The sequence below is a fragment of the Bos indicus x Bos taurus genome, chromosome 7 (genome assembly GCF_003369695.1).
Source record: "Bos indicus x Bos taurus breed Angus x Brahman F1 hybrid chromosome 7, Bos_hybrid_MaternalHap_v2.0, whole genome shotgun sequence".
Taxonomy (NCBI): Eukaryota; Metazoa; Chordata; class Mammalia; order Artiodactyla; family Bovidae; genus Bos; species Bos indicus x Bos taurus.
Window position 1 is genome coordinate 106,352,452 of NC_040082.1, and position 16,276 is coordinate 106,368,727.

Here is a 16,276-nt window from a genome sequence, read left to right on the forward strand (position 1 = left end):
GCATTCAGCCAGCCGGATTTCTTGCGGGTCAGTAGCTGTCGAATACAGGATGCGTTTAGCAGCAGTTTAGTGTTCCCCAGGGGGATGGCCTGTGATGAGATCCACCCATCCCTTATTGACCAACAGCTAGGTTGTTACTGAGTTGTTGCCACCACAACCTGGTCAGTGGCTCCTGGGGGTTCCTGAATTTCCCCCCACATCCATCCTAACTTCTGGTCCGTACCATTTCTCACACCATCTCCTGAGCCTGAGGGGTGAGGTCGGCCCCTCCTCACTCTCCTCCAACATTGTGCCATCCCGTGATATACAGAGGTGAGCTCTTGACCCCATCTGGACCTGTGACAATAAAGATGTTTACTAACCACTTCCAGGGAGACCTTCGAGACGCACCCTCCCTCTTCCACTGGCCCAGGAGCTAAAACCCCGACCCTGGGTGGTTGCTGGCGCTATATTGTGACTGCAAGGTAGGAACCAATCCCAGGGTGAAGACGCCACTGCAGAAAGAGGAGCAGAGGGACTTTCCTGGTGGCCCAGGGGTTAAGACTCCACAGTCCTAGTGCAAGGGGGCCCAGGTTCAACCCCTGGTCAGGGAACTAGATCCCACAGGCCACAACTAAGACCTGACTTGGCCAAATAAATTTTGTGTTTTTTTTAAAGTAGAGCAGAGATGCGCAGAGAAATTGGATTTCTTGGTGACACTGTTTGGGATGCTATATTCACCTTTACCCGAAACCAAACTGCCTCTCAGCTTCCAACAACACAAGTCATCTTATTCTCTATTTAAAACAGAGTTGAATTTCCTGGTCCTTTCCGACACAAACCTCCTTGTATGTACCTCTCTGAGCTCATAAGGTAGTGTTCGTGTAGCCTAAGTTTCTAGGAATGAAATTGCTGGGTGAATATCAGGGATATGTTAATAGTATAGTTGATGCTGGTGGCAAGCCTGCCTGCCATTCATGGTTCCCACCCTGTTTTAACTATAAGTCACTTGGAGCCAGCCTAGGGTTCCCCGCTGGAACGCAGTCCAGGAGCCAGTGACTGGACCGCTGAAGGGTGTGTGATGCAGCCCCTCAACACCGGCGTGGGGCCACTCTAAGGCTGCTCACTGTGCTTTTCCCCCTGAGGTCCCAGCAGGACCCAGCCCAGATTGCCCAGAGTTACTGGCTCACTGGCGCTCCCTGCTGGCTTCTTTCCTCCCTGTCTCACATCCCTACCCTCCTAGAGGCTTCCTGAAGTCACCTCTCAGGTGAGGTCCCTGAGTCTTAGAGACAGGGTCATCTTTGGGGGGAAATCTATCCCAAGATGAATAGAAACATCAGCTATTCCTGCAAAGAGATTGTGTCCATATACACCACGTGCCCTCGGTGTCTGAGTTTCCTATGGCCACCCTAACAGAGTACTATGGACTGAGTGGCTTAAAATAACAGAACTTAATTTTGTCAAAGTTGGAAGCCAAAGGTCCAAAATCAAAGTGTTGGCAGGTTTGGTTCTGAGGGCCAGGAGGGAGGGATGTGTTCTAGATCTGTTACTGAATTCTGACTGACTGACTTCTTCCTGTGTCTTCCCCCTTGTCTTTGCTCTGTGCTAGTGTAAGCAGATAAGTTAGGGGCTTCCAGGAGAAAGAGAACCAGGAATGGCTCTCTTGACATAAGAGAAGCCAGCCATTTTGGCCTAAGCCACTTTGTGGCCTAAGCCAGGCTGCAGTGCTTACCCTTGAACAGGTCTCAGTAATTAATGATCTTAAGGGAACAAAGGAAGGCGGGAACAGAGAAAAGGCAGTCAAACAACAGTGTAGCAATAAAGCAGAGTCCTAGTTCCGCCTCTTTAAACACATGTTTAATTGATGTTGATTTATAGTATCATATCGTGTAAGTTTCAGCTGTGCCGCACAGAATATGTATATTCTTTTTCAGATTCTTTTCCCTATAATAATATATCTTCGAGTTCTGCAGGAACTAAGGCCCCCAAGCAGGTTGAGGGTGGGATGACTGATTCTTCTGACTTCAGTCAACTAAAGCTTGGACTCTGTGGACCTGTGCCCCAGTTCTATGCTGAATTCTCCTCTGCTCAAGCCCCTTCATGAATATACGTGTACCCTGAGCTTAAAACTTCCCCAGTTTTGCTGTTCAGGGAGACGCTGCTTTGGGAAAGATCCCAAGTGTTTCCCTTCCTTGCTGAAAGCCAACAGCAGCCCTTCCTTTCGTTCATTTTCGGCTTGGTCGTGTCATTTGGCTCAACACCTGACAAGAGCTGAACCTAGTTTTCAGGTAACACAAGTTCAGGTCCAAATTTCCTCTTGTAAAAATAATTTTTTTTTCCTCTTGTAAGGATACTAGTCCTACTGGATCAGGGCCCACCCTATCAACCTCATTTTTTAAAAATTATCTGTTATTTGTTTTTTGCTGCACTGCATCTTCACTGTTGCACCCGGGCTTTCTCAATTGTGGTGAGCAGGGGCTACTCTTCGTTGGGGTGGCTGTTTTTGTGGCAGAGCATGGGCTCTAAGTGCCCAGGCTCAGTAGTTGCAGCACACGGGTTTAGCTGCTCCACGACATGTGGGATCCTCTCGGACCAGGAATCAAACCTGTGTCTCCTGCACTGGCAGGTGGATTCTTAACCACTGGACCATTAGTGAAGTCTCCAACCTCATTTCAGCGTAATCACTTTTAATCCCTATCTCCAAATACAATCACATCCTGAAGTCCTGGGGGTTAGGCCCTCAACATAGGAACTGGGAGGAAGACACAATTCAGATCATAAACACCAGCCCTTTTGATCTTCCATAATCTGACAAGTTAAAAAAAATAGCATGTCACGATTTAACACTACCTGCTTTTTTGTCTCTCCCCGGAGTCCATCTGAGATCGTTCCTTGTAAGAAGAAATCAATTCTTTTCGTGTAGTTTCCCCAGTTTATTTACTTGTTCCCGTGTCAGCTTTCTACCAGGGCTTCGCTTCTTCCTTCCAGGCCTTTGCTAAGCTCTTCCTTCATCATTCTCCTCACTCAGCAATGTAGGCCCTCCGTAGACGCTGGGCCCCCACCCACCCTGCCACAACATGCAGAAAGCTGCCTCCCAAACCACTTGAATCCTGTTTGTTAAAAGCGGCTAGCTCCTTTATTTGTTCAGAAGAGTGCCCCTCCGACGCCGCAGACGCCCCCTGCAGTCAAACTGGGCAAACAGCCTTCTGGGAACAGTGGCCAGCCGTGGGACCCTCTGGGGCTGGGTCTGGGGAGGCGGTTTCGAGGCAGAAGCTCAGCGTCCAAGGCTGGGCCCACGGCTCAGGCACTGTGGTGAAGGGGGAGCCGCGCAGCGGGAACTCCCGAGAGCGCCTTGCACCTGCGGACACCGAGGGGGTGAGCCGGGCCCCGCTGGCCCACGACCGAACCCGGGACCACAGGAGTGTCTGCAAGAGGGCTACTAGCCCGCCAGATGCTGGTGGAAGTACAGGCCGAAGAGGCTAGAGAGCAGTTGGCAGGCGGCGATCCACCAGATGAGAAAGGCGAGGACTCCGCGGAGGAAGAGGGGCGTGAGCAGACTGCCCAGGGCCCCGGCGATCAGGGCTGCAGTCTGCTGGGCCTCATCCTCCTCGGGGCCGACCGGGCCATCGTGGGCTGAAGGCGGGGTGGGGGACAGTGTGGGGACCGGGCCCAGGCCCCAGGAGTAGCCGCCTGCAAGAAGAGGGTAGAGGGAGGGGCGGGTGGAGGTACAGGCGGTGCTGGCCTCCGGGACCCCAGACCCCGGCTGGCAGTCACCCGCCCCGTCCCAGGCTCTACCCGCACCCCATCTTCGGTCCCCACTCGAGGCTTCGCCTCGCTCTCTCCAGCCTCTGCCCCCTCCCTCATCGCCAGGCCTCGCCGTCACCTCGATCCGTCACCTCGATCCATTCCCGGCCATGCCCGCCGCTCACACACCCCATTGCAACCCCAGCCCCGAGCCCCGCCCTGATCTAACTCCAGACCCCGCCCCCTGGGCCCGCCCCACCGCGCTCCCGCCCAGGCCGGTTCTTCTCACCCAGGGTCTTCAGCAGCAGCGTGCAGTTGAGCGTGAGGATGAGCGGAGTCAAGTACTGCAGGCTCACAACCGTCACGTAGCAGTACACCCGCACCACCTGGGGGGCAGGTAGCAGTGGCTGCAGCCGGGGACCTTCGCGCTCCGGGTAACCTCAGGCCCCAGGGGCCAGGGGCCCACACCCCGAGCCCCGGATTCCCTCCCCGCCATCGTTGGTACCCGCCGCTGGATCTCTCGGGCCTCGATGCGGCCGGCCTCCCGCCGCAGCTGCTCCACGCGGGCCTTGGCCAGGCACAGGTAGGCCTGCAGGTGGGGCCGGGTCACCGCCAGCCGCAGCAGGCACAGTACCACCAGCACCCAGAGGCGCAGTGAGTCGAAGGCGGAGTCAGACAGCCTGTGCCGAGAGGGGCGACGACGGGGCTAGTGAAGCCGTCCTCGGTCCCAGGACCCTCCCGCAGGACCCAGGGCTCCTCCCTTAGCCTCAGAGTACGGAGTACCCAGAGGGGGCCCCAGCTGCCCGGCCTCCCAGCCCCACTGCCATACTCACAGAGAGAAGGACATGCGCCCCAAGGGAGCCTGGTGCAGGAAGTCCCGCGCCATGGGCTTGGTCCAGAGCCATAGGACAAACAGGGGGGACAGGAAACTGGTGTGCAGGAGGAACCTGAGGGCAAGGGCACGGAGCTGGTAGGCGAGGACACCCACCGCCCCCCTTGCACCCCGCTCCAGGCTCCCAAACCCCTCACCCAGCCGGTCCCCCACGTAACTGCAGCATGGGCCGGTCTTCAGACATGGTCAGTGCATCATGGTGGGTCTGGGCCAGTCGCAGGCCTGGGAAGGTGAGGAAGGCACCCAGCATGGAGCCCACCACCGCCAGCCCCACGCGGATGGCCAGCTTGACCAGGGGAAGACTGGGGGAAAGAGAGGGGTCAGGGGGCTCCTGCGGCAGGCCCGCACCCTGTGTGCAGGTCGCAGCCTGCCGCGGCTCTCCCTCCCTTCCCAGGACTCACGCCCAGTCCCAGCCTTGCATCTTCAGAAGCGGCTCCAAGTTCTGGGACATACTGTCCAGGCCTGGGGAAGACAGAAAGAGGGCGGTGTCCAGTAGGCCCCCGGGGCCCAGGGCCCGCTCTGCCTCACCTCCCAGATGTCCATTCGCTCCCCAGGTGAGAACGCACTGGTGACAGCCTGGCCCTGCGACAAGCATTGTTCCCCAGGCTTGTGCAGCTCAGGAGGATGTGCAGCTCAGGAGGATGTGCTAGGCAGACACTAGGGGACACGGGGGCACAGGGCACTGAGCCTGAGCTTCCTGGATGCTGGCGGGTCATGAAGGGCTCCACAGGAGAAAACCAACGTCCCGGGAAGAATTCTCAGTTCAGGCCCCCACATTTCCCATAGAGTAGAAGCAAATAAATATGAGCTCACAACCAAAATCACCAGACACATAAGGAAACAAATCATCAAAGTGAATCAGCAGAAGAAAAAAAAAGATAAGCTTAAATTCCAAAGACTTCAGAAATTGGTATTATAAATTCTGTGTGAAGTGACTGAGGGAAAGTAAAAGCTGGAGTCACAGAACAGGTGACATGAGACTACCTCAGAGGACCGAGTGGATTTGCAAAGGAACCAATTAAGCTCTTCCAAAAGGAAAACATAATTACTGAAATGATACTAGAAACAGCCCAAGGAATTAACTGATGAATTGGATCTGAAGAAATCACTCAGATTCCAACTCAGAAAGACAAGAAGGTGTGAAATGTGAAGGGAGATTAGGAGACAAGGAGAACACAATAGAAAATTCAATACAGGTTAAGTCAGAGTCCCAAAGCGAGAGGAGAGAGAGAATGAAGGAGAAGAGATATTGGAAGTGAATGACTGAAAAGTCTGCAGGATGCATGATACATACAAAGTATATAAAACCAGATAAATACAAAGACATCCATACCTAGACACACTGTGGTGAAACTGCGGAATACCAAACACACAGAACTCAGAGCAGTCAGAAGTCCTACCTAAAAGGAAGGACAATTAATCTGGCAGTCACTCTCAACAGCAACAGCAGAAAAGAACAAATAGAAAGTGAAAATGTAAGACGGTAGAAACAAGGCCAAAAAGGTCAGAAATCACAATAAATGTAAGTGGATTAAACTTGAAGCTAAATGATACAGCCTGTCAGACTTGATTGTGTTTTACAGTAGACATATCTCAACATGAGGTCACTGGAAGGTTAAAAGTAAAGTACTAGTCAAAAGAAAGGTAGTACTGTAAATTTGAAAGTTGCTAAGTGAGTAGATCTTAAAATTCTCATCACAAGAAAAAAAATGTGTAACTATGTGGGGTGATGGTTGTTAATTAGACTTATTGTGGTGATCATTTTGCAATACACACAAGTATTGAACCATGTTCTACATCTGAAACTAATATAATGTTATATGTCAATTATATCTCAATTTAGAAAGGAAGGAAGGAAGAAAGCAGCTGAAAAGACTATATTGACCCAGACAAACTAGGCTAAGATGGAAGTAAGTCAGAAGGGGTCAATACATCATGAAAAAAAATGGCTGATTTGCCAGGAAGATGTAGCATTTTTCAACCTGTAAACACCTTGTCAATTAGCTTCAAAATATATAAAGAAAACACTGACAGAACTTCAAAGAGAAATTAAGACTTCCACCATCCCAGAAGTCTGGGGCTTCCCAGGTGGCAGTAGTGGTAAAGAACCCACCTGCCACTGCAGAAGACACAAGAGAGGAGGATTCCATCCCTGGGTTGGGAAGAGCCCCTGGAGGAGGGCATGGCAACCCACTCCGGTATTCTTGCCCGGAGAATCCCACGGACAGAGGAGCCTGGAGGATTATAGTCCATAGGGTCACAGAGAGTCGGACATGACTGGAGCGACTTAGCATGGCACAGCACCATCCCAGAGGGAGATTAACCCTTTTTGTTTCTGATATAATCAGAAGATGGAAAGATGGGAATTTGAATTTATTGGACACAGAGAGGAAGAGAATATATGTTAATCAAGAATACCCAGAGCACTCTACAAGGCCAATTAATCAACAAAGGAGGCAAGAATACACAATGGGAAGAGACAGCCTCTTCAATAAATGATGCTGGGAAAACCGGACAGCTACATGCCAAAAAACCAAACTGGGTTACTTCCTCACATCATATATAAAAATAAACTCAAAATGGATTAAAGACTTGAATGTAAGCCGTGAGACCAAAAGAATCCTAGAAGAAAACATAGGTGCTACACGCTTTGACATTGGTCTTAGCAATATTTTTTGAACATGTGTCTTCAGGCAAGGCAAGCAAAAGCAAAAATAAGCAAATGGGACTATATTAAACTAAAAAGATTTTGCACCGTGAAAGAAACTATTGACAAAACAAAAAGGCAGCCTACTGAATGGGAGAGGTAGATTCATGAGTATTTACATTATTTGGCTTTGTAATTTATATATCTGTTCTCATATATATATATTTACATAATTTAAAAATTGAAAGGAAGTATTGGTGATAACAAAGCTCAAGGAGTCAGCAGGGTCATGTGGGCCATGGTGAGGATTTTTATGTTTATCCAAAGACCATTAGAGTCTGGTGTTGGGCAGAACAGTGATCCAAATTATGTTTTTAAAAGATCATTCAAGAAGCAGAAAAAAAAAATCAAAACAAAAATGAGAAACTGAAAAAAAAATGTACAACTCCTATCACACATAAAGGCTGATTTCCTTAATATATGAAGAGCTCCTACAAATCAATAAAATAATGGTCAACAACCCAGTAGAAAACTGGGCAAAAGAACAAATCCTTCCCAGAAGGGAAATAGAAATGGCTCTTCAACACATGGAAAGATGCCGATCCTCACTTACATTTTCACCCATCAGATCCCCCGAGACAAAAGAGTCTGAGGAAACACATTGGCGAGGATGTGGGGATACGTATGTTCACACACCTCTTTCTGATGGGCAATTTTCCAACAACATTATTAAAATTACACGTGCACTTTCTTGCACAGGGTCACAAGCAGAAGGTTGCTCCTGTGCAACACTGTTGTATAATAGCATGGCTTTGTGCAACAGCATTTAACAGGAGAAAGACTTAAATGTCCATAAATTGAGACCTAGGTAAATAATTACAGAAAATTCATAAAGTTACAAAATGCGGTATCGAATTACTGTTACATTCTATTACTGTATGTGCCATCTAGGGACAACCTCCAATACTTATTATTTTTTTTTAAGTACAGCTAATTAACACTGTTGTGTTAATTTCAGGTATACAGCAAAGTGGTTCAGATATGTATACAAAAATCTATTCTTTTTCAGATTCATTTCCACAATAGGCTATTACAAGATACTGCATATAGCTCCTTGTGCTATACAGTAAGTCCTTGTTGCTTATCTATTTTATATATAACAGTGTGTCTGTGTTAATCCCAAATTCCTAACCTATCTGCCCCTCCCCATCCCCTTTGGTAACTCTAAGTTTGTTTTCTGTGCCTGTAAGGTTTTGTTTAAAAAAAAACAAGTAAATAAGTTCATTTATATCATCTTTTAAGATTCCACATATAAGTAGTATCATACACTATTAGTCTTTCTTTGTCTGACTTACTGCACTTAATATGATAATAATATTGTTTTTAAGAGAAAAAGACAAGGTGTAGAGCCATGTACGCTGTCTTATGTGGCACCCTAGGTTTCCTCTGGGGAGGAGAACCAGTGTGGAAGGATGATTTTATTCTATATCCTCTTGTACTTTATGAATATTACTCTACATATCTATTTCCTCTCCCAAATTGAACTAGAGTGGGTAAATAGTAAATCACCATGGCTGCTGGGCAGAGGACAGCCTGGGGAGCAGAAGGGCCCGGGGAAAGTCCCGGCACAGGCCCCCATCGGTGAGAGGGGTGTCCCCTCTCCCCAAAGCCCAAGGGGGCACGCAGGTGCCGAGCACCCGCGGAGACTGCCCCGGCCCCAGGGCTCCCTCCTTCACCTTCTGCATGGAGGTGAAAAGGCACTCACAGCCACCCTCACCAGCTTACACGAGGGAGTGAGGCGGTGGTGCCCCAGGCCCCGGACGCACGCACCTGGCTCCAGGCCCAGCTCCAGCGTCTCCTCCCGCACCACCTGCACCAGCATGGCCAGCAGCAGGAAGAGGAAGGCGAAGGTGAGGCAGACGGAGCGCTCGCCTCCCTCCTCCGCGCTGAAGTACAGCCGGGTCACCGTCAGGAACACCTTGCTGCAGCAGGGCTAAGGAGGCCTCGGGTGTCTGTAGTGACCCCCCCACCCCATCCTCCAACCGCAGCCAGTGACCCCCAACTCCAGACCACAAACGTGGAAGTTCAGGTTCAGAGTCCTGGAGAGCAGGGCCGTGATAAAGAAGACAGACGCTGGGAAAGCCCAGGACACAAGGCTCACTACTCTTCAGGCCTGGGTTACCGGACAGCGAGTGAGCCCGAGCCAGGCCTCCAGCTTGGCCTCATCACACTGCCTGTGCTCAGGTAGAAATGGCCAGCACGGGCTTCCCTGGTGGTCCAGTGGTTAAGAAGCCACCTGCTAATGCAGGAGGCACGATATCCTGTCTGGGAAGATCCCACATGCAATGGAGCAACTCAGCCTGTGCTCCACAACTACTGAGCCCACACTCTAGAGCCTGAGAGCTACAACGAGTGGTACCCATGTGCCTGGAGCCCGTGCTCCCCACAGGAGAAGCCCCTGCAGTGAGAAGCCCAAGCACCACAACCAAGAGTAGCCCCCGTGCTTCCCCGGTAGTACAGTGGTTACGACTCTGCCTACCAATGCTGAGGACAGGGGTTCGATCCTTGGTCTGGGAAGATCCCACAAGGCTTAAGACAATTTAGCCTGTGTACCGCAACTACTGAGCCCACGGGCTGCAAGCACTGAAGCCCTCACACCCGAGAGCCTGTGATCCACAGCAAGAGAACCTCCTGCTCACTCATCTAGAGAGAAAAGCCCGCCTGCGACAACAAAGACCCAGCGAAGCCAAAAGTAAATACTACCAACCAAGGAAAAAGCACTGGCCACCAACTCTCTCTTCAGGTCAAGTCTCCCTTACCCACACGGCCTCCTGGCTGTGTTCACAGGTCCTGTTTCCTGCTCCTCTGAGAGGCTGCCAGAGATACAGCTTCTATCTCTAACCTCTCCTGAGAGAGACTTTCCAGAATCAGTAGTGTGGGTTTCAAGATGGGCTGCCTTTCTTCGCAACCCCATTCCACAAGGACACCGCCTCCAACTTGGGTCCTCAAAGTCACAGTTTCGCCTCTGTTCTCTATGCAGCTTAGTAAAGACAATTAGAGAGAGGTGTCTCTTTGCCAGCCCCTGCATCTACCCTGGCCTGTGAGCTGCTTTGACCCAGAGAATGGACAGGGATGGGGTGGACCGACTTCAGGCCAAGCATTAGGGGGCCTGCAGAGCTGCTCTGGGTGAGGAAGCCTGCTCTAACCTGGAGCAGAGATGAAGCAACCCAGCTGAAACCCGGCCAGGAAAACAAATAAAATGGCGATTGCTTTACCCCCACCGAGTTTTGGGCAGGTTTACCGCACAGCAGTCGGTAACTGATGTGCCAGTTTAGTGGGGAGAAGGAGCCTCAGATCCAGCTTCCGGGGGCCTCCACCTCCCCCAGCAGGAGAAAGGATACACAGAGAAAGCGATGGTGAGCAGACACCAGAATACGGCGATGTTGGTCTCCTTGGCTGGGCCCAGCATGTAGTAGTAGGCCTCCGTGAAGAGGTACACACCGCCTGAGTACACGGCGAAGTCCACAAACCACTGGTACTCCAGGAAGAAGCGCAGGACTGCAGAGAGCACGCCACTCAGCCCCCGGCGTAGCCCGCCCCGGAGGCCCCCACCAACTCCACCAGGGTGTGTGAGGGGGGTGGGGACCTAGCCCACTCAGCCCCCGGCGTAGCCCGCCCCGGAGGCCCCCACCAACTCCACCAGGGTGTGTGTGGGGGGTGGGCACCCAGCTGTTACCAAGTGCATCGACAGCTGTGAGCGGACAGGTCTGCAGCTGGAACGGAGCGTCTCGGGGCACAGATAACGGCTTCTCCTCACTACAGCCATTGGCCCACCTGGGAGCAGGGGAGATGAGCGGGAATCGCGTCGGCAGCCTCTGTCTTCCCCTGCCCAGGGAGGCATGGGGGCATCCTCCACCCCAGTTTGGGAGGCTCTAGTGTCTAGAGGGTACCTTCACCCCAGCCTGGGTGTCCTCTGAATGCCGGGGGTAGCCACCACCCACCACAGGGCTGTCCCCGAGCAAACTTCCAATGAGCACTGGAAGCCAACGGAAGGCAAAGAGTGAAAGGCAGCGACCACCTCCGCAACCTGGGGTGTTCCCAGTTCTCCTGGGGTGTCTCCAACTTGCCTGTGCCCAGAGCAGTGCCTGGAGGTGTGCAGGGCAGGCGCTGTGCCCTCAGGGTCTGCTCTGGAAGGGAGCCACTGACCTCAGGCTGGGGGTTCACTCACCGCTCCTTCCTGCCTCTGGGCTTCTGCTTCCCTGCCAGGGCCCGCAGCTCTTCCTCCGTAGGGTGCTTGTATCGGAAGAGACTGAAGGCAAACAGAGGCCGTCAGGAAAGCCTGGGCATGGAGGGGATCAGTGTGGTGAACCTCAAAAGCTGAGACTGCAGAGGGAAGACTGGCCCTGATAAGCCTGGGACAGGATGGGCAGGTGTCATCGAAGGTCAAAGGAAGGCGGGGGAGGTGGACTGGGGGTCGACAGGAGAGTGCAGCAGGGGTCCTAGACACCCTAGAATCTTCTGGCTAACTCTCCTGGTGGAACTGGCATGTGAATTGTCCTGGAAAGAGAGTTCACAATTGCCCCTGGGTTTTCAAAAAGGGTCCAAGACCCAAACCCTGACAAAGAACTTTAGGAAATAAGATCTATAGGTAGAGGAGGGAGAAAGGGGAGCAGGAGTCGAGGAGCAGCTACTCCTTTGAGTGTGGAGATGGTCTCAGCGATGTGTACAATCTGTCAAAACTGATCCAACTGTGTGCTTGCAATTATTGGGTCAATTATCTCAGTAAAGTTCTTAAAAAAACCCTCGCCTCACAGGGCGTGAGGCGGGGCTGGGGAAACAAGGGGGCGGAGCCTTTGGGGTCACGCCCACCGCCCGGGGGAGGGGCGTGGCTCACCTGCCATTGCAGAGCAGCCAGCGCGCGAAGGAGCAGTGCGGCGCCAGCCTATGCATGAGGGTGGCAGTGAGCAGGGTCACCACCAGCTGCACTCCAAGGACCGCCTGCGGGGAGACGTGAAAGGCAGTGCCTGCCAGAGGGTCACAAGCTCACCTTCGAAAACCCGGCTATTTATAGAGAGACGCTGAAACTGAAGCCAGGTGGGGGAGGGAGGCCCTCCCTGGCTCCAGCTGCTACTTGGGGAAGGGTCCGAGGGTGGGCTCCCAACCCTGGGAGCCCCAGCAAGGCGCGGGTCCTGGCAGGGGTGTGCGGTGGCGGAGAGCACGTGCTGGAGCAGAGACTGGGGCTCAATATCCTCCTGTGCTAAGGATTTAAGGTAACAATCTCCCTGAGCCTCAGTTTCCTCATCTGGAAATGGGGTGCTTCCTTTTTGTTTCACATACTCTCACGACCACCTCCGGGACCTACAGCGAGCCGGGCACACCCAGTGAAAGCGACTCCTCTCCCGGGGTACCGCCCCGCCCCCACCCCCCGCCACGCACCAACTGTGTCTCAGCTGAACTTCCAGCTTCACTGTTCACCCAGCTGACTCTATCCCCCACGTCTTTCTCCATCTGAAATTATCCCTGAAAATTGAAATCATCCTTTCTCCCTCTCCCCTTCCTCTGTAATCAACCAAAGAGAAAAGAGGTCTGGTCTATTTCTGGCCACTACCTGTTTCAGGATTAACACACATTTGAGTGGGATGAATTTTTTTAATTAGGAATTTTCTCACCGAGTGCTACTAACAACATTTTAAACATATTTCCATATATGTTTATGGAACATAAACAAGCATAACAAATTTCCATATACTTATTTTAAAATATTTTAGAAAAAAAATTTCTGGTAATCAATCTGAAGATGGGTTTTCCTGCGTGAATGTAGTAAATAACCATTTGCTAACAGTGCTAAGTCACTCAGTCATGTTTGAATTTTTGTGACCCCATGGACTGTAGCCCACCAGGCTCCTCTGTCCCTGGGATTTCCCAGCCAAGAATACTGGAGTGGATTACCATTTCCTCGGCCAGGGGATCTTCCCGACCCAGGGATGGAACTCCCATCTTTTTTGTCTCCAGCATTGCCAGGTGGACGGAGAAGGCAATGGCACCCCACTCCAGTACTCTTGCCCGGCAAATCCCATGGACCGAGGAGCCTGGTAGGCTGCAGTCCATGGGGTCGCTAGGAGTCGGACACGACTGAGCGACTTCACTTTCACTTTTCACTTTCATGCATTGGAGAAGGAAATGGCAACCCACTCCAGTGTTCTTGCCTGGAGAATCCCAGGGACGGGGTTGCCTGGTGGGCTGCCATCTCTGGGGTCGCACAGAGTCGGACACGACTGAAGCGACTTAGCAGCAGCATTGCCAGGTGGGTTCTTTAACAGTAGCGCCATCTGGGAAGCCGGCTTGCTAATTATGTAAAATAAAGTGCTCAGGAAGGCTGTCAGCTACTATTATGGTATTAACAACTAAATGAAATAAAGATTATGTTAATGTTAAAACTAATTATTAAAATTATCCTTTAATCAGGCCCAAATAAGCTAACTTCAATAGGAAAAGCTCTAGAATGTGATGGCTATCAGGCTTAGCCCTGTAATTCAGAATGACTGTTGAGAAATTCATCTTTAAAATTAAAGGACTATTAGGATATTTTCTCTATGTTGTGACTTGTAAACTGAGACCAGGAGTATTTTTTCAGTAAGGAGGTGGGGCATCATCTTTCTGGTCTCACTGCTCACCCTTACCCCCACCCAAGTGCAGACTGGTTAGCAGGCATTAATGACCAAGAGCCCAGTGGGCCGGCTTGGAGCCCGTGAGCGGGCTCTCTGAACCGCCCGCCCTTCCCGACCTTCCTCGTGGACCCCGTCCTCCACTCCTCCCTAGGAAATCCAGCACCTCCTAGCAGCTGCTCTCCAGTCTCCCTAGCTCTCCAGACACCTCTCCCTTGTGACCCATCCCCTGGCAGGGTTTTAACCACCGTCACAGCCCAGCACGACTCCAGCCCACTGGCATCTCCAGCCAAGATCTCTCTGCTGAGCTCGCAGACCATGCCTCCCCCAGGCCCTTCCCTGGAGACCCCAGCACCCACCCATCCCTCCCCCGGACACGGCTCCTCCAGGCAGCCCAGGACCTTCCCAGTCTCACAAATGAACGTCCAGCTCCACTTCTCAGCCCGCAAGGCCCGGCGGACCCTGCTCGGGACCAACCTGCCTCACTGCCCAGCTCTCTCCCTCAACACCCTCTGCGCCCAACCATTCGGGTCTCAGAGACACTCCCAGACCCCAAGGCTCTCCTTCGCTAACCCCATTACCCTGACACCTCTCAGGGAGGAGACCCATGGTTCAAACTGTGATCCCAGCACCTGGGAGAGGAAGAGAAGAAGAGAGAAAGAGAGGAAGAGAAGAGAAGGAAGGCATGCATCCCCCAACCTAAGGCTCCCAAAGTCCATCCAGTGATGTTTCTCATGTCCCTCCCCCCACAGCTCTGGTCTTAGGGTCCACGCTCTGCAGATCTCCAAAGATCTCTGGAGCCTCCCATGACCCCATGTCCCTCTTCTGCTCAAACCCCTTCCCTGATCAGTGATCCCAGAATCCTGCTAAGTAATATCAAATCAGTGCGGAGGGCTTCCCTGCTGGCTCAGAGGTAGAGAGTCCACCTGTCAATGAAGGAAACACAGGTTCGATTCCTGGGCAGGGAAGATCCCCTGGTGAAGGAAATAGCAACCCACTCCAGTATTCTTGCCTGGGAAATCCTATGGACAGAGGAACCTTGCAGGCTGTACAGTCCATGGGGTCGCAAAGGAGTCGGACACGACTTAGCAACTCAACAACAACATCAATGGGACTTTCCTGCATCCCATTTCAGACAGCCCTTCCCCTCACCTCCTACAACGTCCCATACCCTGGAATGACCTCCTCTTTCACTAACCCCTTTCATCAAGGCTTTTACTTTAGACCCACCTCCAACACCCCACCTCAGGGACGCCCCCTACTGCAGGCAAGGTCAGGCCCCTTTCCCAGCCCCTCCAGTCTGTCGCTGCCTCTGCCCAGTCCTAGGGACTGGGGTCCGGGGTGGGGCCTCCGCCCTCACCCGACACCAGCCTTGCCCACAGAGGCCAGGATAATGAAGAATAAACTGAATGGGTTGGACCCAGAACCACATGAGACCTGAGGGTTCCAACTGTTCTCTCTCCAATTCTGGGACCCTCGCCGGCCCAGAGCCCACCTTGAGCCCTTCAGCATGGCCCTCCCCCCTCAGGATTCTCCCTGGTCCTTCAGCACACCCCATACCCCGAGGGATCCCAGATGGACCCTGTCGGTGCGTCCCCACGCTCCTGCAGGACACCATGCCCAGAGTGGGCCCCAGTCGGACCCCAGATCTCCCTTGCAGGGCTCCGAAGGTGTTCAGAACTCCAGCACCCTCCAAGGGATGGCCCCTCAGCAGGATCCCAGGCCCCTAGAAGGCACCCCAGGGACTAGTCAGAAGCCCAGAACTCTCAAGGCCTTCCAGTTCCCTTGCACAACCCGGACCCCCTCATTGATCGTGGAGCGAGACCTAACCCCAGAGAGGAAAACACAGCCCCCTCAGAGCGATCCCGAGTCCCTCAGAGCCCTCAGTCCCCACAGAGGGATCTCTGTCTCCTCGGTGTTTCTCTCGACTCCCCCACGGTGGAATCCGTAGCCTTTCAGAGGGCCGCATGCTAAGAGTTTCGGGCTTACCATGTTGCGGACTGGAGCGCGCGCGGGTACCCCTGGGCCTGGAGCTCAGAGAGCTCAGCGCGGAACTCGACCGATCAGAACCCGATTTTGGTCTGACAAGCAGCCCATCCAACCAATAGTCAGGCTTGGAGTCGGGGCAAATCGCGAGGACCAGGAGTCACTCGCATTGCTTGGCGGAAGTTGTAGTTTAAAGATGTTTGACGCGCTCCGATCGGGGCTCTGGGACCCGAGAGAGACCACTGTTTCTGAGACCCAGTCTCCTCACCTGCACCTATTTCGCAGGTTTAAAGCGAATATACTTATTCATCAAGTCACCGTCTCCCGCTAGAGAGTTCGGAGCGTAGAACTCCAATGATCAAG

The 16,276-nt window shown here is 52.5% G+C and overlaps 1 protein-coding gene across 2 annotated transcripts; it reads right to left on the reverse strand.

Annotated features, from left to right (window-relative positions):
• Window positions 1-1,814: 1,814 nt before the first annotated feature.
• On the reverse strand, window positions 1,815-16,021 carry TMEM161A (transmembrane protein 161A). Of its 2 annotated transcripts, none has more exons than XM_027548369.1 (12): window positions 15,917-16,021; window positions 12,157-12,260; window positions 11,491-11,571; window positions 10,999-11,096; window positions 10,664-10,820; window positions 9,093-9,244; window positions 5,017-5,077; window positions 4,774-4,917; window positions 4,557-4,670; window positions 4,229-4,403; window positions 4,013-4,109; window positions 1,815-3,669 (listed from the first exon to the last, which is right to left on the reverse strand). In XM_027548369.1, the coding sequence occupies exons 1-12, from the start codon at window positions 15,917-15,919 to the stop codon at window positions 3,419-3,421; spliced, it is 1,437 nt and encodes a 478-aa protein (XP_027404170.1). In that variant the 5' UTR covers window positions 15,920-16,021; the 3' UTR covers window positions 1,815-3,418. The 2 variants fall into 2 exon arrangements, with proteins under 2 accessions (XP_027404170.1, XP_027404169.1); XM_027548368.1 differs by having other exon boundaries at window positions 9,048-9,244.
• Between the last annotated feature and the right edge of the window lie 255 nt (window positions 16,022-16,276).